Source organism: Schistocerca cancellata, chromosome 4, assembly GCF_023864275.1.
Source record: "Schistocerca cancellata isolate TAMUIC-IGC-003103 chromosome 4, iqSchCanc2.1, whole genome shotgun sequence".
Classification (NCBI taxonomy): domain Eukaryota; kingdom Metazoa; phylum Arthropoda; class Insecta; order Orthoptera; family Acrididae; genus Schistocerca; species Schistocerca cancellata.
This window is the reverse complement of record NC_064629.1, coordinates 44121688-44145817: the sequence shown is the minus strand read 5'-3', so window position 1 is coordinate 44145817 and position 24130 is coordinate 44121688. Positions and strand designations below refer to the sequence as shown.

The 24130-nt window shown below is 43.4% G+C and overlaps 1 protein-coding gene across 1 annotated transcript in view; it reads right to left on the bottom strand.

Moving 5' to 3' along the window:
* Positions 1–24130, bottom strand: part of LOC126183709 (uncharacterized) — a 302729-nt gene that overhangs the window by 131055 nt on the left and 147544 nt on the right. Inside the window, exon 2 of the mRNA XM_049925896.1 lies at positions 2927–3058. Within this exon, the coding sequence (XP_049781853.1) occupies positions 2927–3058 (132 nt within the window). The remainder of the gene's footprint in view (positions 1–2926; positions 3059–24130) is intronic.

Sequence of the window (24130 nt, the reverse complement as noted above, 5' to 3'; positions counted from 1 at the left end):
CACGTGCACCTTCCGCCGACCACTGGCGACAACATCGATGTACTGTGGAGACCTCACGCCCCACGTGTTGAGCAATTCGGCGGTACGTCCACCCGGCCTCCCGCATGCCCACTATACGCCCTCGCTCAAAGTCCGTCAACTGCACATACGGTTCACGTCCACGCTGTCGCGGCATGCTACCAGTGTTAAAGACTGCGATGGAGCTCCGTATGCCACGGCAAACTGGCTGACACGGACGGTGGCGGTGCACAAATGCTGCGCAGCTAGCGCCATTCGACGGCCAACACCGCGGTTCCTGGTGTGTCCGCTGTTCCGTGCGTGTGATCATTGCTTGTACAGCCCTCTCGCAGTGTCCGGAGCAAGTATGGTGGGTCTGACACACCGGTGTCAATGTGTTCTTTTTTCCATTTCCAGGAGTGTATATAGGCCTCGTGATCAGAAAAGGCTACTGGCCACATCTCCGCGTCGCTCAATGTTGCTGCGAGAGAACGTGAAAGGTAAACCCTATCAATGCGACTAGACAAGTGACTCGCGAAATGAGTGTATCCCGGTCGATTTTCTTCGACATGTTCCAATGTATCTACCAGCTGGAGATCGCTGATGAGTGTCCCAATTTCGGAGTACGGCGAATGGCGTGACAGTTGATTTCCATGTGCTTGGGTGTTACTGAAATCGCCCCCTAATACCAAGTCATCGTGAATGCCCTGAAAAAGATATGTTACTCTTTCCGCAAAGAAGAGCGATCGGTCGCGACGGCAATTCGTTCCGGAAGTGGCGAACACGTTGATAAGCTGGACGCCTAGCACCGTTACTGCCATTCCTCTACCGTCGGAGAGGTATCGTACTTCGTGTGCCTCGAGGCCCTCCTTGAGGAGAACCGCGACTCCACTGTTAGTTGGAGCGGCGTGGGACACATGAGCGGCATAACCATACATTCCCAGGAAATCGGCGACGAAGACTTCTTGGAGAAAGACAGTGTCAACGTCTGCTGCACTGAGCATGTTTTGGAGGAGCAACAACTCCGTACGTGTCCGAATGGTGTTAACGTTGATGATCTCTGCGCGATAGGTCTGTAGATCGTCTCCTCCAATGGGGGCCGCCGTCCGGGTCGGCGTAGATGCTCGGGCCTGTAATCTGCAGGCCGCGTCCGCGTCGTCATCTGTTGCTACTCGGCAGGGGCCGAGGTGTGGGAGGAGAGATCCCTCTCCACTTCCACCACAGCGGGCGTAGAATCGTCTTCAGTGTCGTCCGCCCAAGGTCCGCAAGTTAACTGTGGCTACGGGAGGACACTTGTGAGTTGAGTGACCGAGGGTGAATGTGCAGTTGTTTCTGGTTGTGTACCAGTGGCGGGCGCTGTGCTTCTGATCTGATTGCCCTAGAGAGCGGAAAGGGGTGTGTCGAAATCAGGAAAAGTCACTGGTTAGGGCGATCCTGCGTCATCCATTTTCCTCGTCTCGTCGGCCGACCGGTCGTCAACTGGAGCAGACGTCCGCTGGAGGCAATCGTCTGAGGGTGTGCGATGTCGCTTTTTATATTTCCTCGGTGACTTTTGTTTGCAGACGTGGGTTTCTGTGTCCGAAACAGTGTGTGGCTCCCTCATCGCATCCCGCTCAGGGAGAGAAGCAGAGGTCGGTACAACCCTAGCGTCGAGTTCCATTCTTTCGTCCGAATCTTCTTGCGGAGTCGCTGAGCGGCTTTCTGCAATCTCTGTTGACTCTGGTGTTGGTCAACCCAGGACTTGCGACGGGTGTGAATTCTACAACTTCCTGTCTTTCAAATGACCTTTCGTCTGCCATGACGGTCGATCGTGACACCCCTGCGTAATTCAGGGGAAGGACCGTGAGCGTACGGGGTGGTGCTGCGTCATCTAATGGGATTTGTGTAACCCGACGTTCAATACACGCCGAGCGGACATGACCCTCCTGGCCGCAAACAGAACAAGTACGCAGATGTCCATTGTACATTACGATTGCTCGACATCCACCTACGACTAAGTGGGATGGCACGTGTTTCTTTAATTCAGTTTTGACTTGTCGGACACCGTTTAGGACCTGATATGTCTCGAAGGTGTTCCATTTTTCGGTCACGTGGGTAGTTACCGTCCCATAATGACGGAACGCAGCGGTAACTACTCCCGGCGGCACTTAGAACGGGAGTTCGAAGACTCTTAGTGTGAGTAATCCTAGTCCTGCGTGGTCGACGTTAACCATGGGACCATCGGAGTGTTTGAACTTGAGTGTTCGCACATCTGCTCACAACAGCGCGACATAACTCGTCATCGACCGTCTTGACGTAGACGACGCTACTTGTGATGTGTAAGTGGATACCGATGATGTGCTGTGGTCGTATTTGAACTTCGTCACGGATGAATCGTTCGATTTCAAAGGCTCATGGTCTTGCATGGTAGGGCTGGAAGATTATCTTTATGGTAGCTTTTCTGTAGGAATGAGCCATAGCGACTCAATGTCAACGGACGCGAGCACTAGCTGCGGCGAGGAAGTAAACAAACTACGCGCGTTCCAGACTCTGCGGACGAGACGGAAACAAGGCATCCTCGTCGCTCACATGCCGAAAGCAGACTGATAGATGAGAGACCAAACATAACCCTTATTTTAGATACATAAACAGTGTTATGTTCAGCCCTTACCACCACCATTAGGTAGATTTTCTCTTCCCAACAAAAAATGGTTCAAATGGCTCTGAGCACTACGGGACTTAACTTCTGAGGTCATCAGGCCCCTAGAACTTAGAACTACTTAAACCTAACTAACCTAAGGACATCACACACATCCATACCCGAGGCAGGATTCGAACCTGCGACCGTAGCGGTCGCGCGGTTCCAGACTGTAGCGCCTAGAACCGCTCGGCCACTCCGGCCGGCTCTTTCCAGCATCTAAATTGTTTATTAACAGTCTGGTTTCCTTACTTCATCAGAGTCTTCAGTTGATTCGTTTTCTCTTCCATTAAGCACGATAATATCGATATCAACAGTACGGTTGCTCTCCCCCGTGGCCGGATCCTGTGCAACGTGCATCTCTTCACCGTTCTCTTCCACAAACTGCAAAATAAATGTATTTATCATACTAAAGATAATTTCAAAAATATGTGAGAAAACAAGTGTGTTTATAGTTCACATGAAAATATGAAACAATGTTGTATACATGAAAATGCCTTACATTTTGGACAGAAATTTACTAAAAATTCAGAGGGGGCCTTTAAACGCACATGTGCATACAGTTTTTGTTTTAGGTCTGTTGTCAGTGATGTCAACCAGCGTAGCAACAAATAGTACGACTTTCATTTATACGTAGACACCCGTACCGCAATTGGAGCGCCTGCATGTGTATAGCTTGCGTGCTAGTATTGAAATAATAGCTCTTTAGTTTGTAGGTGCGGTACTCTGCTAATTTCGATCTTACTCACCTTGCTGAGTTACGGCCTACCGGAAGAAACGTACAGTGTCCGTCGGCTGCGATAAAATCTAGCTGCACTATAAGTGGCAATAGGGTGTATCGAATTAATTGTAAATTTCTTGTAAATAGTGTTCAGTTTATTAGATCCAGCTGTAAGTAGTAAGTGAAGAAAAATTCTGTTGTTTATCATCACTTTGAGTGCAAAAATTTTGCTACACACAGTTCCAGAAATCAAAGTACGAAAATAATCATAGTTTGTGCTACTTCTACGAGCACCCAGCTTGAAATTTGAACTCGTGACTTGTTACGCAAACAACCGCACTTTTACTCAGATATTGAGTACGAAGAAAAATTCGCGTAGTCGCATTTCGCAGTGTGATTCCTTACATACCAGCAATACAAAAATATCCCCCACAAAATTTCGTCCTGCGGATATTTGTGCGAATAAATGGATGTTAAAGACTGGATTTCTTGCACCACTGTAATCTCATGTGCGATAACTACCTTTGTCAGCATATGCAGGAGTTGCTCTGCAGCGGGTGCAGTGGATAGCGTTTTGGGTTAGTATGCAGGAGGTCGAGGGTTCTATTCTCCGTCGAGGTATACTTGTTTTTATTTGCCAATTTCATTGCGCCATATAATACTGTAGTATAATCCGTTTCTTGAGCCACACGTATCCGACAGTTACATAGTACAGTGTTTTCTAACGGTAAACATTAGGAAAACTTGGTCAGATAAGTCGAAATAGACTGTTGAAACAAATGACTTGCATAACTACAAAAACAATATCAATTTCGAGTTGTTAAAATATAATTGTACACGTAAATAACTCAACATCTACTAGTCATTCGTAATACATGTAGTACGTTCGCTCAGCTGTAACACATTAGCAACCAGAGCTCAAAGCGGCGTCCCTGCACGTCCAAACATTGCGCAACCCGTTGAATCATACAGCTCTGGACTCTTCGCAACATGGCTGCATCCACAGATACACTATGTGATCAAAAGCACCCGGACACGCCCCAAAACACACGTTTCTCATATTAGGTGCATTGTGCTGCCACCTACTGCCAGGTAATCCATATCAGCGACCTCAGTAGTCATTAGACATCGTGAGAGAGCAGAATGAGGCGCTCCGCTAACCTCGCGGGCTTTGAACGTGGTCAGGTGACTGGGTGTCTGCTTGTGTCATACGTCTGTAAGCGAAACTTCCACACTCCTAAACATCCCTAGGTCCACTGTTTCCAAAGTGATACTGAAGTGGAAATGTGAAGGGACACGTACAGCACAAAAGCGTACAGGCCAAGCTCGTCTGTTGAGTAACAGAAACCGCGCCGGCCGCTGTGGAAGAGCGGTTCAAGGCGCTTCAGTCCAGAACCGCGCTGCTGCTACGGTCGCAGGCTCGAATCCTGCCTCGGGGATGGATATGTGTCATGTCCTTAGGTTAGTCAAAAATGGTTCAAATGGCTCTGAGCACTATGGGACTCAACTTCTGAGGTCATTAGTCCCCTAGAACTTAGAACTAGTTAAACCTAACTAACCTAAGGACATCACACACATCCATGCCCGAGGCAGGATTCGAACCTGCGACCGTAGCGGCCTCGCGGTTCCAGACTGCTGCGCCTATAACCGCAAGGCCACTTCGGCCGGCTTAGGTTAGTCAGGTTTAAGTAGTTCTAAGTCAAGGGGACTGATGACCTCAGATGTTAAGTCCCATAGAGCTTAGAGTCATTTGAACCATTTTTGAACAGAAACTGCCGATGGTTGAAGAGGGTCATAATGTGTAATAGGCAGACATCTATCCAGACCATCACACAGGAATTCCAAACTGCATCAGGATCCACTGCAAGTACTATGACAGTTAGGCGGGAGGTGAGAAAACTTGGATTTCATAGTCGAGCGGCTGATATAAGCCACACATCACGACTGTAAATGCCAAACGACGCCTCGCTTTGTGTAAGGAGCGTAAATATTGGACGATTGAACAGTGGAAAAACGTTCTGCGGTGTGACGAATCACGGCACAGAATGTGGTGATCCGATGGCGGGGTGTGGATAAGGCGAATGCCCCGGGAGCGTCGTCTGGCAGCGCGTGTAGTGCCAACAGTAAAGTTCGGAGGCGGTGCTTTTATGGTGTGGTCGTGTTTTTCATGGAGCGTGCTTCCACCCCTTGTTGTTTTGCTTGGCACTATCACAGCATATGCCTACATTGATGTTTTAAGCACCTTCTTTGTTCCCGTTGTTAAAGAGCAATTCGGGGATGGCCGCTGCATCTTTCAGCACGATCGAGCACCTGTTCATAATGCACGGCCTGTGACGGAATGATTACACGACAGTAACATCCCTGCAGTGGACTGGCCTGCACAGAGTCCTGGCCTAAATCCTATAGAACACCTTTGGGATGTTTTTTAACGCCGACTTCGTGCCAGGCTTCACCGATCGACGTCGATCCCTCTCCTCAGTGCAGTACTCCGTGAAGAATGGGCCGCTATTCCCCGAGAAACCTTCCAGCACCTGACTGAACGTATGCCTGCGAAAGTGGAAGCTATCATCAAGGCTAAGAGTGGGCCAACACCGTATTGAATCCCAGCATTACCGATGGAGGGCGCCACGACCTTGTAAATCATTTTCAGCTAGGTGTCCGGTACTTTTGATCACATAGTGTATAAGAGCAACATTGACACGCGCTATCGCTTCTTCCACATGTGTAGGTGGACTAGAATACACGTGCTCCTCCAAGTGTCCCCACAGGAATAAATCCAGGGGATTTAGGTAGGGTGAACGCGGAGACCGTACTACTGGGCCTCCCTAGCCTGAAAATGTTCTGCCTAAATACCGTCGCACATTAATTGCGAAGTGTGTAGGTGCACCATCATGTTGGAATCATACTTCTGCCGAACATGAAGTGGAACATCTTCCAGTACGCCAGACAGGTAGTTTGTGAGGAATGCATGGCAGCTTTGGCAGTCAACCAGTCAGTCAACAAGTAGGGATCCAAATTCCTGTTTCCCAATATTCCGACCCAGACGTTGATGTCAAAGCGAACCTGACATCCACGGTCACGTGTGACATGTGGGTTAACGTCACAGCAGTTGTGAGCATTGAGCTTATTGAAGAAACCATCACGAGTGAACGCTGCTTCATCCGATCATATTGCAGGGTTTATGAAGCCGTCGTTGTCTTCCTGTTGTTGTTGGAACCATTCACGGCGATCTGCGGGATGCAGGTGACGCGTTAAAGAATAACGATAAGCTTAAGCTCATGCAGAACGTCAACGATCGTGGGTTGCGAAACACGCAGCTGCCTTGCTACGCAACGTGTACTTCGCTGGAGTTCTTCTTGTATGACTTCCAGAACAAGTTCCTCAGTAGCTACAGTACGAGTCCGTGGACGACCTCTGTCATGCGATGATGTGAGGAGAGATCCTGTCTCTCGAAGGGAAGGCTCCAGACGGCGAAACACATTTTTATCGCCAACCGCTGTGGCCGAGCGGCTCTAGAAGATTCAGTCCGGAACTATGCTGCTGCTATGGTCGCAGGTTCGAATCCTGCTTCGGGCAAGGATGTGTGTGATGTCCTTAGGTTGGTTAGGTATAAAAAGTTCTAAGCCTAGGGGACTGATGACCTCAGATGTTAAGTCCCATAGTGCTTAGAGCCATTTGAACCATTTGAACATTTTTACCTGGATGACATCGACCAAGATATCCAGCAGAAAATACACAAACAGCAACACCAGCTCGGATATCAGATACACCCAGGAACAGAAGCATATCCACATATTCATCGTTTATGTAGGTCACACTTGTGCCACACAAGAAGAAAATGCGATATGTTTACGAATGTACAGTCTTAGACATAAAAACTGACCGCCGGCCGGCCGCCACAGAGACTAAGTCCGAATCGTTCACTTAAGGTGGCCAATAAAGCTGACCGCCGCTGACAACTCTAAGTCCGGCCATCTGCACAGTCTGGCAACACTGTAAGATGCGGAAGTGTTACGAGGAAGTGTTGTCTACTTCCTAGATGATATACATGGAGTGAGCCCGAGGTGTTTCGGTAATCGTTTTGCATTCTAAACTTCGAGTCACATGTTCGCGTCCAACTGCCTTTCTTTTTTTTTTTTACGACATTTCGGTCTAAAGTTATGAGTCTGATTGAACATCGAAGACAATTCGCATAACATTCTACACACCCGCAATAATAAGTATACCAGAAACAATTCCGCAGGACAGTTCGTGGCTGCGTCGCGATCATAACCGCTTACGCTCGGGCGTTTCCTCGCGCTGCAGCAGCTACCGGCCACCGGCCAGACGCCACCCGCCGCCTGAAATCCGGCGCCGCCCGTGTGAAGGCGGCGCCACGCTGTCAGTGTATGTATCAATGCTATTTTCGAACTTGAAGTTCTAGTTATCATCTTGCAGTTAAGCATTGGATTTTGCATGCTTGAAAATCATGAACTACAGTTAAGCATTGCAAAATTGAGTCGCAAGTGGAAACAGGTGTAACATCTGCAACACAACATTTACTTTGGTATAACAGAGGGGTGAATGTAGAGGAGGCAGCTAGAAAGATTTGACCTATGTTTGGAGCGAGTGCTTTTGGGAAAAATACGCCAGAAAAAAAATTTCTTGTTTCAACAAAGATCGTTCTGGCATGAATGATTTTCCACATTAAGGAAGTCTCGACTACAGATATATGTGACAGATTACCATTTTTCCATCATGTGACATTTGCATTCAACAGGCAAAGTTCAGAAGTCTGGTGTAGGAGTACTGCATGCTCTAATTCTAAACAACAAATATAAACGGAGTGCCTATTATTGAACGTCATCAGGTCGCTCATTGAGCATTCTTATGCAGTACTGTTACTGGTGACATGTTAAGATGCCTTTATCGTTTACTTCCTAAGAAGAAATGAAAGGCTGAGCCCCACCAAAAGACGTAGACTAGAGCAAAGAGTAGTGTGAACATAATATTTTACGTCTGATAGCTCCAAAAGTGTGTTTTGGACTACGAATTCTGCCCCAAGGGGTGTGTGCAACACAGCTGGAATTTGTTGTCAACAACTGAGACAGTGTAAGAAAGTTGAGCAACAAAACTACATCACCTGTGCTACTGCATGATAACTCACTCTGTTGATTTGAGAAACAAAACTAGAACTTAGAAGTAGTTAAACCTAACCAACCTAAAGACATCACACACATTAATGCCCGAGGCAGGATTCGAACCTGCAACCGTAGAGGTCGCGCGGTTCCAGACTGTAGCGATACATTAAGTGTCTGTAACACGATTGATCCTATTTTAACACGTATTAGTAGGATATTACCGACTTTTGACTTCGAAAAGATCTGTATTTACTTCATTTCCTGTATCATTCGCAAGTATTATGAAAATGTGGTATTTCATAGATAAAATTATGTATTCACAACAAAAAATATGTCGGCAGAAAACAAAAGTGGCATTATGAAATTGGCAGTACCGTAAGGTTTTCGCTCTGACACTAAGGGTTACTGTAAGTAGCAAGACGAATTTTGCATATTGGTGAATTTTGCTCATAGTATTTTCGATTGGGTTCCAGAATTTTTCGACATTTTTGGTGTTTTTCTTATTTTCGATGTTGGTGGGAGCATGTGCATTGATGAGTGTATATTTTTTACTGGGGCTCTGAATGAGCGTAGTCATAAGTCGATTGTTGATGGGTGTGATTTCTTTGACACAGTTGATGATAGATCTGTGTTCGAGAAAAGCAGTGCCGAAGATTGGTACGCCTTTCGCTACCTTTTGTTGTATTTTGCTCTTGAAGATGCAATGATTTCCGTAATGCAAGGTTTCACTGTCAGTTAGTCGTGGTTCGTGAAGAGCAAGGATGAGAATTTTTTGTTGGTCGATTTCTTTTGAGAGATTATCTAGTTTTCGTGCTTGGATCAATGTATCGATGTTTAGTTACAAAAAAAAAGTTATTATGTGTGTGAAATCTTATGGGACTTAACTGCTAAGGTCATCAGTCCCTAAGCTTACACACTACTTAACCTAAATTATCCTAAGGACAAACACACAAACACCCACGCCCGAGGGAGGACACGAACTTCCGCCGGGACCAGCCGAACAGGCCATGACTGCTGCGCCTGAGACCGTTCGGCTAATCCCGCGCGGCGTGTAGTTTTCAAATGAATGTTTTCTGCTTGTAGGGAAATTTGCAAGAGATCTTCAATATTCTCTGCCGTGCTAACCTGGACTCCCCAGAATCCGAAATTCCAACTGCCGCCTGTCGACAGCCGGGTTGTGTACCACATGGGGTAAAGTTGACTTTGCTTGCACAGTTCATGTTTGCTTGTGTTTCATTGGTTTGGCTGGGTGATTCCAGGACCAGGGAGGACCAGAGGGTGTTGAAGCCTTTGGAAGCAAATATTTTCAGCCGAGCTCATTGAGCTAACAGACGGTGACCAGAGTAGCGGTAGTTTTCTCTCAGACGTGTCTGGATTTTGAGTTCAACGGATTGAGTAGCCGTTCAGGATTGTGTTAGTATTTGGTTCACCCCAAGTATTTGATTTCCTCGGTACCACCCATATGGGGGAGGGTTTCCCCTATCGGCCCCACGGGATTATTATTATTATTATTATTATTATTATTGTCATTATGTCATCAGCAAATACCATATGGTGCATCTTCCCACCACTGAAATAGATGTGCATTGTTCGATTCAGTATTTACATCACATAAATATCGGTTATAATTAGGTTACATTGCTGCTAGTAGACATATTTCTTACTTTTTCTTAGGCAGTTGCTACCTGTTACTCCATCATAGGAATTTATGTGCGCAGCATTGTTGCAATACAGACGTTCAAATTATCCGATTTCTGTAATTTCATTTCTATACCAGATCGTTCTAATCGGATTGAGCAAGTCAGGCTTAATGTGGATATACGAATACGACTTTCATCATTTGATAGACTGGGTAAACCACATTCTTAATCGGACAGTTGAATCTAGATCACTTATTTATGACAGGGCCTGAATTCTTAAACACTGTGGAAAATAATAATACAATGTGCTTATTACTAGTATGTTATTTAAATATAAATATATGAACGAACGACATAACAGTTTATTTACAGGAGCAGAGCCCCATCCATCATAGCAGAACAGTGCGAGATTGGTTTCAGGGGCAAGAGAGGATAAAGCTATTGCCGTTTATTCCACGATCACCGAACATCAACCAGATAGAGAATATGTGGGCAGAGGTAACAACGTCATTGCCATGTGGACCTACAAATGCATGCGACCTTTGCACGAATATAGAAAACGTATGTTGGGAAGTAAACCATCACGCTACACTGTCGACGACTTAATGAAATCAGTGCCCCTACGCCTCCGATAAATCTTACGTAATGATCGTGGGTGGGTTGGTTACTAAAAGTATACTCGTCCACAAAACCCATGTGGACAATTATCTGATAGTCGGTCAAGCTTTGCTTTGTCGCAGCTCTTTAGATACAAGTCCATTTACTTTCAGTCTCCTCCATACAATTCTTGCAATGCAAGATAATTGAAAAATCTCATCCCCTCGACGCCAACTGAGGAATTGACTGGTGCATGTGTTGTTCAACACACAGTAGTTGTCACCCTCACTGGAATCAATGACTGTTTGTGTGTGTGTGTTTTCGTGTTCACGCACAATCTGAATCAATACTACGTATTAACATTAGAGAGACAACCAACAATAAATGTTGCATCAAATATGACTGTAAAGTATTTTAATGCGATGAGAAGTTACAAACTGAATTTTTACCCAACCCACGACCTGCATATTACGTTAAGTAAGATGTATTTACTCCATAGTATCGTTAGCAGAGACAGTGCGCTCTTGTTGTTGAGACTCACGACATACAAAAATTAACTGCAGGGCTTTCTTGTATGCAGTAGTAGCACACAAGGACATATTACGTCTTGGAAGCGTATATTTCATTCCTCTTCTCATATTAACGCACTTGTTTTAGTATGAAGTGAGAAAATAATCACGGAAAACTAAAGTTACTGAGAAGCATATCAGTCATTTCCTCTTCTCATATCATAACTTTTGTTTTAGTATGAAGTAAAAAAATAAACAGTTTAAGGTTGTGGAGCATAATATGACACCAGATTCTTATCGTAGGCGCTATCGGAAACGCAAAAAGCAGGGAGCTGTCCATTCTTTAGTCCAAGAGTCCGTCTCCTTTCATGCATTACTCCCGCTGGGAGATTCTTATTTAAGGAGTTGTGGGCATCAAGTTGTTCAGCAGAACAAGCCTTATGTTACTGTGCTAATTGTCGTTGTTGTTGTTGTCTTCAGTCCTGAGACTGGTTTCATGCAGCTCTCTATGTTACTCTATCCTGTGCAAGCTTCTTCATCTCCCCGTTCTTACTGCAACCTACATCCTTCAGAATCTGCTTAGTGTATTCATCTCTTGGTCTCCCTCTACGATTTTTACCCTCCACGCTGCCCTCCAATACTAAATTGGTGATCCCTCGATGCCTCAGAACGTGTCCTACCAATCGGTCCCTTCTTCTTGTCAAGTTGTGCCACAAACTCCTCTTCTCACCAATTCTATTCAATACCTCCTCATTAGATATGTGATCTACCCATCTAACCTTCAGCATTCTTCTGAAGCACCACATTTCAAAAGATTCTATTCTCTTCTTGTCCAAACTATTTATCGTCCATGTTTCACTTCCATACATGGCTACACTCCATACGTATACTTTCAGAAACGACTTCCTGACACTTAAATCTATACTCGATGTTAACAAATTTCTCTCTACTTCGACCATCGTCAACTATTTTGCTCCCCAAATAGCAAAACTCCTTTACTACTTTAAGTGTCTCATTTCCTAATCTAATTCCTTCAGCATCACCCCACTTAATTCTACTACATTCCATTATCCTTGTTTTGCTTTTGTTGATGTTCATCTTATATCCTCTTTTCAAGACACTGTCCATTCCGTTCAACAGCTCTTCCAAGTCCTTTGCTGTCTCTGACAGAATTACAATGTCATCGGCGAACCTCAACGTATTTATTTCTTCTCCATGGACTTTAATACCTACTTCGAATTTTTCTTTTGTTTCCTTTACTGCTTGCTCAATATACAGATTGAATAACATCGGGGACAGGCTACAACCCTGTCTCACTCCCTTCCCAACCGCTGCTTACCTTTCATGCCCCTCGACTCTTATAACTGCCATCTGGGTTCTGTACAAATTGTAAATAGCCTATCGCTCCCTGTATTTTACCCCTGCCACCTTTAGAATTTGAAAGAGAGTATTCCAGTCAACATTGTCAAAAGCTTTCTCTAAGTCTACAAATGCTAGAAATGTAGGGTTGTCTTTCCTTAATCTATTTTCTAAGATAACTCGTAGAGTCAGTATTGCCTCACGTGTTCCAACGTTTCTGCGGAATCCAAACTGATCTTCCTCGAGGTCGGCTTCTACTAGTTTTTCCATTCGTCTGTAAAGAATTTGTGTTAGTATTTTGCAGCTGTGACTTATTAAACTGATAGTTCGGTAATTTTCACATCTGTCAACACTGGGGCCTTGTTTCGACTCAGGTCTTTCAGTGCTCTGTCAAACTCTTCACACAGTATTATATCTCCCATTTCATCTTCATCTACATCCTCTTCCATTTCCATTTCCATAATATTGTCCTCAAGTACATCGCCCTTGTATAGACCCTCTATATACTCCTTCCACCTTTCTGCTTTCCCTTCTTTGCTTAGAACTGGGTTTCCATCTGAGCTCTTGATATTCATGCAAGTGGCTCTCTTTACTCCAAAGGTCTCTTTAATTTTCCTGTAGGCAGTATCTATCTTACCCCTAGTGAGATAAGCCTCTACATCCTTACATTTGTCCTCTAGCCATCCTTGCTTAGCCATTTTGCACTTTCTGTCGATCTCATTTTTGAGACGTTTGTATTCTTTTTTGCCTGCTTCATTTGCTGCGTTTTTATGTTTTCTCCTTTCACCAATTAAATTCAATATTTCTTCTGTTACCCAAGGATTTCTACTAGCCCTCGTCTTTTTACCTACTTGATCCTCTGCTGCCTTCACTGTTTCATCCCTCAGAGCTACCCATTCTTCTTCTACTGTATTTCTTTCCCCCATTCCTGTCAATTGTTCCCTTATGCTCTCTCTGAAACTCTGTACAACCTCTGGTTCTTTCAGTTTATCCAGGTGCCATTTCCTTAAATTCCCACCTCTTTGCAGTTTCTTCAGTTTTAATCTACAGTTCATAACCAATAGATTGTGGTCAGAGTCCACATCTGCCCCTGGAAATGTCTTACAATTTAAAACCTGGTTCCTAAATCTCTGTCTTACCATTATATAATCTATCTGATACCTTCTAGTATCTCCAGGATTCTTCCATGTATACAACCTTCTTTTATGCTTCTTGAACCAAGTGTTAGTTATGATTAAGTTATGCTCTGTGCAAAATTCTACCAGACGTCTTCCTCTTTCATTTCTGTCCCCCAAACCATATTCACCCACTATGTTTCCTTCTCTCCCTTTTCCTACTCTCGAATTCCAGTCACCCATGACTATTAAATTTTCGTCTCCCTTCACTACCTGAATAATTTCTTTTATCTCATCATAGATTTCATCAATTTCTTCATCATCTGCAGAGCTTGTTGGCATATAAACTTGTACTACTGTAGTAGGCATGGGCTTCGTGTCTATCTTGTCCACAATAATGCGTTCACTATGCTGTTGGTAGTAGCTTACCCGTACTCCTATTTTTTTATTCATTTTTAAACCTACTCCTGGATTACCCCTATTTGATTTTGTATTTATAACCCTGTATTCACCTGACCAAAAGTCTTGTTCCTCCTGCCACCGAACGTCAGTAATTCCCACTATATATAACTTCAACGTATCCATTTCCCTCTTTAAATTTTCTAACCTACTTGCCCGATTAAGGGATCTGACATTCCACGCTCGGATCCGTAGAACGCCAGTTTTCTTTCTCCTGATAACGACGTCCTCTTGAGTAGTTCCCGCCCGGAGATCCGAATGGAGTGCTAATTACGACATGGGAAAAATGCAACAAAGACGATTTCCCCTAAAGCGGGATATTTGCAAATGTCTGTATTCAGCAATGACTGCCAGCTGCCACAACACATCACAGTATCTATGCGGCAGGCAACACAACTGTGCGTGCACTTTAGGCTTCATTCAGTAAGACGTCAGGAGATGGATGGGAACGTCAAATTAACGTAGCTTCCCGAGTCGTATTAAATCCAGAATGAGGTGTTATTAGGGTAGTTGAGCGTTTTAGCAATTACACTTTTGTAATTCACATATGAGTATTCCGTTAGCCAAAAGAACCCGTTAGTGTGAAACTATCGGGAACTGCATTAATATCAAACTGCAAGAACTTCAGACAAAACGTGGACTCTTGTCTTCGCTGGGTGACCTATTACTGTCATTTAGGATTCTCTCCGTCCTAGACGTAATGCAAATGGAACTTCAGAGGCGCTTTCCGCTATTCTTGACTAACATCAGCAACTTGCAATCACTGCGAGTTACAACTGCGTGATGATATGGCTCAGGTTGTCGGTAGTTGTGGTGGTGTTATGCTGTCAAACTGCTTACAGTAACGTTAATGGTGGCACACATAGTTTAGCGCTGACTATCTACTTAAGTAAAGATAGTGTTGTGGCGTCGTCGCTTCTCTTTATTTGGCCTCAGCTTGAGTTTTCCGATTTAACGAACATAGTACTCCGTTCGCGGGCTGCTAATGATACAGTATGACAACAGAGATCATCGTGCGGGTATTACATTAATTCTGCAATGAAATGCTTTACAAATATTACCCTCAGCTATGCAGCTGGAATGACTCATTACACAGATACTCTATGTTGCACTTTGTTAAGGGATCAGTTTGCTGCAATCCTGCTTCTACTGTTCGTAAATACTTGTATACTTCATAAATGGTTCAAATGGCTCTGAGCCCTATGGAACTTAACTTCTGAGGTCATCAGTCCACTAGAACTTAATAACTACTTAAACCTAACTAACCTAATGACATCAGACACATCCATGCCCGAGACAGGATTCGAACCTGCGACCGTAGCGGTCGCGCGGTTCCAGACTGTAGCGCCTAGAACCGCTCGGCCACCACGGGCGGCATACTTGTATACTGACCATTTGTTATTTGACCAAATATGAACTACAATCTGATTCGCTTATATATGACGTGGGTTAGCGCCGGCACAAAGCACTGACTAAAGGTTGGATGCCGTTGAAGTCCCGTTACACTGATGGCAAATCACCTCCATTGCCTCAAAAACAATTGCATCTTAAATATCGCAGGACCGACGTCTACACTGTCACAGCGCGTTGAAATACAGCTAAGACAGCAGATGAATATTTGTGACCGACTGGGCTTCGAACCTGGACCTCCTGCTTACTAGACAGACATGCTGATCACTGCACTATTATTTTTTTAAAAAAGTTTGAGAAGACTTTCAGCATCAGGTAGGCGGAGGCAAAGAGGGCAGGTGTCGAAGATACGAGACCTGGCCACAATGCCTCCCCCATTCCTGTCACTGAGCAGCTGCATTATTCCCATGTATTCCATGTTTGCACCCATATATGCATTTAAATTGTGGAACAAAACTGAAGTAGTAATTAAGGTAAAATAAATTACAGATTGCCGCCTCCAATGGCGTGCGTTCCTTGTAGAACATAACTTATAACAGTGAAAAGGGTGACGGAAAAATACATAACAAACTTTCGTCCAGAAATGTATTCACAATTTAAGTTATTATGCTCTCAACCACAATCCGAGTTGGAGTCTCTCTTCAGTTACAGCTAACCAGTGCGCACCTATTGCACTATTGTAAGAACCGAGATGCAGTATTTTGGATTCAAAATTTTGTAAATTAGTTGTAAGAAGTTATGAGACCAAGCTGCTTAGGTCATCGGTCCCTAAGCTTACACACTACTTAATCTAACTTAAACTAACTTACGCTATGGACAACACACACTCCCATGCCGGAGGGAGGACTCGAACCTCCGACGGTGGGCACTGTCGGGACACAGCAGCCAACCTCTCTTCAGCACCTATCTACACACGCTCCTCTTCAGACGCGAATTCCCATCTTTGCCGCATACCACATGCGCGGTACCCCCCGCCCCCCGCGGCCATTTTTCCACTCGCTCGCGGCCACACTGTATTCCTGCTATGGTTCGGACGATGTTGTGCGTGTAGCACTGAAAACTTTCGATGACCCATCGAGACCCAAATAATTATACAGGATGTTTGAGGAGGAATAGTAAATATTGTAGGAGGTGGTGGTATAGACAAATTGCCGAAAAAATGCCATATAACCTCCTGTATATGGATATATGTGTGGTGTCTGTTCTTTCGGGAATGTCCGAAAGAAAAGGCACTACGAATCCGGGTTCGAACCTGGTCAGGCACAAATTTTCATCTGGCGCCGTTGTTCTATTTTAATGCGCATGATGGCCTGGACATCTGTCCTTCAATCTTTAATTGATTAACAAGGCTGTCTATTTCGATTCATAGTGTCTGTTCTTTCGGAAATGTCCGAAAGAACAGACACACACACACACACACACACACACACACACACACATACATACATACACATTTTTATCTTAAGTGCTATTCGGAAAATGTTTGGCAACTCAGTGATAGTGCAGGACTGGAGCTGCATCAACCTACTCATTTCACTAGATATAGTTGTAATTTTATGAACAATTCCTGTTTAATAAGTGACAGCGACAGTGTCTCTCATCGTTTACTCTGTCGGAAACCTGCTTCTCTCTGCCCTAGCCTATACTACAGCAATGAGTGATTGCTCACATTCTTGATACCTCACTGGATGATACCTCACTGGACGTGCTAGTGCAACTGTAGCCAAAGATTCAAATACCGCTGGAAAAGTATGTTTCAAGTCAGATGGTTTTGCTCCTCCCGTACTGTCATTGAAAACGATCACAACGAAATTAAGTATAGGTATCCTACTGTGGTGCTGTGAAGATGAAAAAAGTAGTTTTTCACAATTATCAGATGACAGATGGAATTTGTCAGATTCCACTAATTATGATTGCATTATTGACTGTTGATTCACAGGCGCTTTTCTGCCGCTTATTGTAACTGTTATTTGAATGTTAGAGCTGGAAGAATAGAAACATCAAATTTTCGCCATATGGAATGTTCGAATTCACCCTAAGTCTTCACGTTTCGAACAAAGGCTGAATATCCGTCAGAAAAGCTGACAACAATAAGCCAGGCCGTGGCTGTCTTCTGGTGGATGTGCCAATGACAGTGACTCAATAAAAATATTGTACAGCAAATATACATTGCCAACTCTACCACTGGAGAAGCTCCAAAACTGTGAATCGCGTCTGGTGAATACGCTCTCAAGGTTTCGGTCCGATTAGGTCAGTAAAACACAAATAATTGCCGCAGTTATTAATTTATGACATTTAGTTTGCATTCAGTGCATCGATGTGTTACAAGTAATTGTACTCTAGCACCTAAACCTAGTTACAGAAATGCGAATAAGACTCATGGACATATAATGAGGATCTTGCGACCCTTGCCACCCGCAACTTTGAAACGAAGCTATAGTCACTTCCGAGGTCACTCACAGAACACATCAGCTGTTATCCTTCCTGGCGGTATAACTGAAACTTGGCAACAGCGTAGAATATGTTTGGCAACTCTGTGACCGACGAGTTACTTCCTTGATGGCACAGAACTATCCTGCTAAATTCACTTGATATTATCGTGTCATTTCAATTTAATACTGAGTGATTTTCGCTTGAGATGTGACATAAGGATATCAGTTAATCCTTTTGAGACCACGAAAGTCTTTCCACATGGGAAATACAACTACTGTCGCCTCTTATGTCGCGGTTTATCTGCCATTGCGCTTACTGGGTCAATAAGTAAGTGGCAGAGACCGCGCCTATTCGCCAGGTCCGCGGTAACGTGCTTGCCTGTTAGGTGCATGTTGCCTCTGTTCGCCTATCGAGCCTCGCCGAAATCTAGATTTTTAATTGTTTTGTAGCAGAGCTACAAGCAGGCAGATAAAAATTCAATGAGGAAATTGTAAGACAACGCTCTAGCAAAATTCGTCTTGCTTCTTTTAGTAAACCTTGAGGTACTGCCAAATTCATAATGCCACGTTTTTGTTTTCTGCCGACATATTTTTTGTTGTTGTGAATATATAATTTTATCTATGAAATGCCACATTTTCATAATACTTGCGAAGCAAATCATGTGAAGTAACACTTCACCAACTTGTTGGGAAGGTGGAAAAAGCACTACCCTTTCTGGATGCTCTTTGTATCTTCCTGGATGTCGAGGGGGTTCTGGTAATACGACCTTCGAGTAAATGGTTAGAGATGAAGAACCTAGTGGTGAATGAACTCATAGATGACCTGAATGCGGGAGACTACTCTAGAAAAGAATAAGTAGACGATCTATTCACAGTAAGACTTAGAAAATTTGCTAGTACTGTTAAACCTCTGTGCACTGAACATTGTGAAAAAGTATTTAAAGACGAGCCCCACGAAAATTGGTGTAGTATTATTTATGGGGAAGCATGTCCAGCACACATACTGAAAAATTATGTTTCTCGATGAAACTTTAGAGAGGGTTCTAGTGTATCTAGAGATAGCCCTGGACGGAAAACTATTATGAACACCTCACATGAAGAATATTTTCCACTGCGAAAGATAATCTTATAAGCACTAGAAGCTGCTGTAGGGTAAACTGGGGTGTAAACCCAGTACGTACTGGATATACATCCCTGCAAAAAGGCCAATGATAATTTATAGGCCTATAATATGAACAAAGTCGAACAGAAGGTGGCTGCTTGGGAGTCTGGCAAAGTGCAGAGACTGGCCTACTTTCACAAACAGATGGAATTAGTAGGACATCCACTCTTGGAATGGATATTATGCTAGACATACCCGCCTTACACCTGTGGCTTAAAATGGAGGCAGCGGCAAGGACATAAAGGCTAAAACTTGGAAATAACTGGATATAGTTAGAATATACGGAATCCCAAATCAGTAAGGCGATGGCTGGGGAAATGCCGACTAACTACACAACAACTTCTAGCTGTTTCAATAAACTTTGCCATGTAACAGTTGGAAGCAGGGAACAGTGGAAAAACGAACCACAACACCGTGCAGTAGGCACAATATAGAGGTTTGCTGACAGGTCGAAAACAGATGAAAGTACCAGGTCTGGTGTACTGCCTAGAATCTCTTTAGGAAAGATGGCCACAGTATTACACGTTTTTTTCTGTCAGCATGTGAACGGAGGAAAATTAGGGTAGACCCTACAAAAATCGTAGCATCTATTTTTATTCAGACAGCCAAGCAGCTCTGAAATCTGTATCAGCCCCTGCAACTAGATCGAAGGTCGTTGCAGAATGCCACGAAGCATTTTCTTTCTGACATGTCCGAAAGAACAGACACCTTACAGGAGGAATAGTAGATATTTTAGCAGGTGGTAGTACAGACGAAAAAAATTCCATATAAATGCGTCCACTTTTTATTGAGTACAGAGATACAACTGTTAGTACGTAACGCTAACAAACTCAAAGCAAAGGCAAATGAGGACATTCAAAGTTGATTCTCAAAAATTCACCAACCAACTTCAATGCACATTTGACTTCTCTTGATAACACCACGTGTAGCTCTACTGGGGTCGTCTTTGCGTTCTTTTATGAGGGCTGCACTATTCAAAACCCGAACGATCAAATCGGCTCTTGGGTTTACTTTTTATTTGTAGACTTCGCCTTTAACCATCCCCGCAGGCAAAAATCCAAAGAGATAAGGTCCGAGGACCATGAATGCCAAGAAAAGTGCCAATATCTAATGATCCACCTTCCGGGAAATGTTAGGTTTGGATAATGTGTCACCTGACGACTAGAATGTGCAGGAGCCCCGTCATGCTGGAGAAACATACGCATTCTTGTAGCCAAATGAACCTGCATCTCAGTTCTTACAACAGTGCAACAGGTGCGCACTGGTTAGATGTAACTGAAGAGAGACTCCAAGTCGGCTTGAGGTTAAGGGCGAATACCAAGCGCATGGCCACGAACAATTGGGAGCGGAAACTTAATGTCATCGGAACCTTGTTGAAGGACCATGACATGCGATTGTTAGACCGAATGCAGAAAGTTCACTTTATAAATACAAACATACTTAGCAAAATATATCATGTCGCAGCAGTCTTACCGATACTGCAGGTCACTGCACTTAAAATATTAGCTGTAGCCTCTTGGGATGTGTGGAAACAAAATATCTTCAAAGTATCCATCCACACGACGACTTTGCAGAGGCAAAACGTAGTACTTGGAATTAAAGGCGTGCTTTTAAACTAATGCATGCCACTAAGACAGGCATCACGAAACTTCTGTTCCTCTCGTTAGATCCTGGGGATAGGAACGCTCCTGTTAATGTAGCATGCCAGCCTAGATTACGTCCGAAAGTGCTATGGCGATTGGAGCTGTATAAGACTTCCACCAGCACAAACCAACACTAGAACCGTCTATGATTATATTACCAGACATCGTCTTCACAAACCAATTCCGGTAAGTTAACCTACAAAAAACAGGAGGAACGTCTGGAAAAATATCAACAATAAAATTCTACCAACTAGAGTCAGTGCCGTATGGTGCAACGTTGGAAACGAAACCATACCCTCAGCGGAACGACTGTGGAAAATCAAATTGAGACCATCTTCATACTGCGACAAATGTCGGCTTGTAGAAACTGTAGCGCACATCTTCTTATGTGAAAATAGAATCAGAATTTGGAACTAGATTAGGAATAAATTAGCACTATCAACAGAACCGCAGAAAGTCATGTACCGATGACTGAAGTTTTACAACCCAACTGCAAATGTTACCCGTCCGCAAAGATTTACAGTTATTCTTGGCTTCTGGGACGGTTTGTGTTTTACGTCGTAAGAAACAGAACTTAGAAGAGTACATGTTTCATATTGCAGAAGAACATTTTACTTTGAAAAAGAATAACAAATATAAGGAATGGTTTCAAAATTTTTTATCTATTGCTATATGTGGGCTATGAAGAGGTGGACAGTTTTCTTGATTAGAAGCAGAATACTATTATTTCACTTTTTTTTATTCCTGGAATATTCTTTTACGTTGGTTCTAAAATCAGAACAGTTCTAATTTGGCAAAACCCCTCAAGCTCCGAATTTTTTTTCATTTGTTGAAAAATATATGGCTTCCTTAAAGACCTCATATGCATCCAGTGCAAAATAACTTAATTTATGAATATATTTCTGAATGAATGTTTGTTATATATTTTTCCGTCACCCTTTTCACTGTTATAAGTTATGTTCTACAAGGAACGCACGCCATTGGAGGCGGCAATCTGAAATTTATTTTACCTTAATTACTACTTCAGTTTTGTTCCACAATTTAAAGGTATATATGGGTGCAAACATGGAATACCTGGGAATAATGCAGCTGCTCAGTGACAGGTATGGGGGAGGCATTGAGGCCAGACCTCGTATCTTCGACCCCTGCCTCTTTGCCTCCGCCTACCTGGTGCTGAAAGTCTTCTAAAATTTAAAAAAAAAATAATAGTGCAGTGATCAGCATGTCTGTCTAATAAGCAGGAGGCCCAGGTTCGAAGCCCAGTCGGTCACTAATATTCATCTGCTATCTTAGCTGTATTTCAACGCGCTGTGACAGTGTAGACGTCGGTCCTTCGATATTTAAGATGCAATTGTTTTTTGAGGCAATAGAGGTGATTCGCGAACATTTGTCTTGCCATCAGTGTAACGAACTTCAACGGCATCCAACCTTGCTTTTTGCGTTTCCGATATCGCCTACGATAAGAATCTGGTGTCATATTATGCTCCACAACCTTAAACTGTTTATTTTTTTACTTCATACTAAAACAAAAGTTATGATATCAGAAGAGGAAAAGACTGATATACTTCTCAGTAACTTTAGTTTTCCGTGATTATTTTCTCATTTCATACTAAAACAAGAGCGTTAATATGAGAAGAGGAATGAAATATACGCTCCCAAGACGTAATATGTCCTTGTGTGCTACTACTGCATACAAGAAAGCCCTGCAGTTAATTTTTGTATGTCGCGAGCCTCAACAACGAGAGCGCACTGTCTCTGCTAACGATACTATGGAGTTAATACATCTTACTTAACGTAATATGCAGGTCGTGGGTTGGGTAAAAATTCAGTTTGTAACTTCTCATCGCATTAAAATACTTTACAGTCATATTTGATGCAATATTTATTGTTGGTTGCCTCTCTAATGTTAATAGTATTGATTCAGATTGTGCGTGAACACGAAAACACACACACACAAACAGTCATTGATTCCAGTGAGGGTGACAACTACTGTGTGTTGAACAACACATGCACCAGTCAATTCCTCAGTTGGCGTCGAGGGGATGAGATTTTTCAATTACCTTGCATTGCAAGAATTGTATGGAGGAGACTGAAAGTAAATGGACTTGTATCTAAAGAGCTGCGACAAAGCAAAGCTTGACCGACTATCAGATAATTGTCCACATGGGTTTTGTGGACGAGTATACTTTTAGTAACCAACCCACCCACGATCATTACGTAAGATTTATCGGAGGCGTAGGGGCACTGATTTCATTAAGTCGTCGACAGTGTAGCGTGATGGTTTACTTCCCAACATACGTTTTCTATATTCGTGCAAAGGTCGCATGCATTTGTAGGTCCACATGGCAATGACGTTGTTACCTCTGCCCACATATTCTCTATCTGGTTGATGTTCGGTGATCGTGGAATAAACGGCAACAGCTTTATCCTCTCTTGCCCCTGAAACCAATCTCGCACTGTTCTGCTATGATGGATGGGGCTCTGCTCCTGTAAATAAACTGTTATGTCGTTCGTTCATATATTTATATTTAAATAACATACTAGTAATAAGCACATTGTATTATTATTTTCCACAGTGTTTAAGAATTCAGGCCCTGTCATAAATAAGTGATCTAGATTCAACTGTCCGATTAAGAATGTGGTTTACCCAGTCTATCAAATGATGAAAGTCGTATTCGTATATCCACATTAAGCCTGACTTGCTCAATCCGATTAGAACGATCTGGTATAGAAATGAAATTACAGAAATCGGATAATTTGAACGTCTGTATTGCAACAATGCTGCGCACATAAATTCCTATGATGGAGTAACAGGTAGCAACTGCCTAAGAAAAAGTAAGAAATATGTCTACTAGCAGCAATGTAACCTAATTATAACCGATATTTATGTGATGTAAATACTGAATCGAACAATGCACATCTATTTCAGTGGTGGGAAGATGCACCATATGGTATTTGCTGATGACATAATGACAATAATAATAATAATAATAATAATAATAATCCCGTGGGGCCGATAGGGGAAACCCTCCCCCATATGGGTGGTACCGAGGAAATCAAATACTTGGGGTGAACCAAATACTAACACAATCCTGAACGGCTACTCAATCCGTTGAACTCAAAATCCAGACACGTCTGAGAGAAAACTACCGCTACTCTGGTCACCGTCTGTTAGCTCAATGAGCTCGGCTGAAAATATTTGCTTCCAAAGGCTTCAACACCCTCTGGTCCTCCCTGGTCCTGGAATCACCCAGCCAAACCAATGAAACACAAGCAAACATGAACTGTG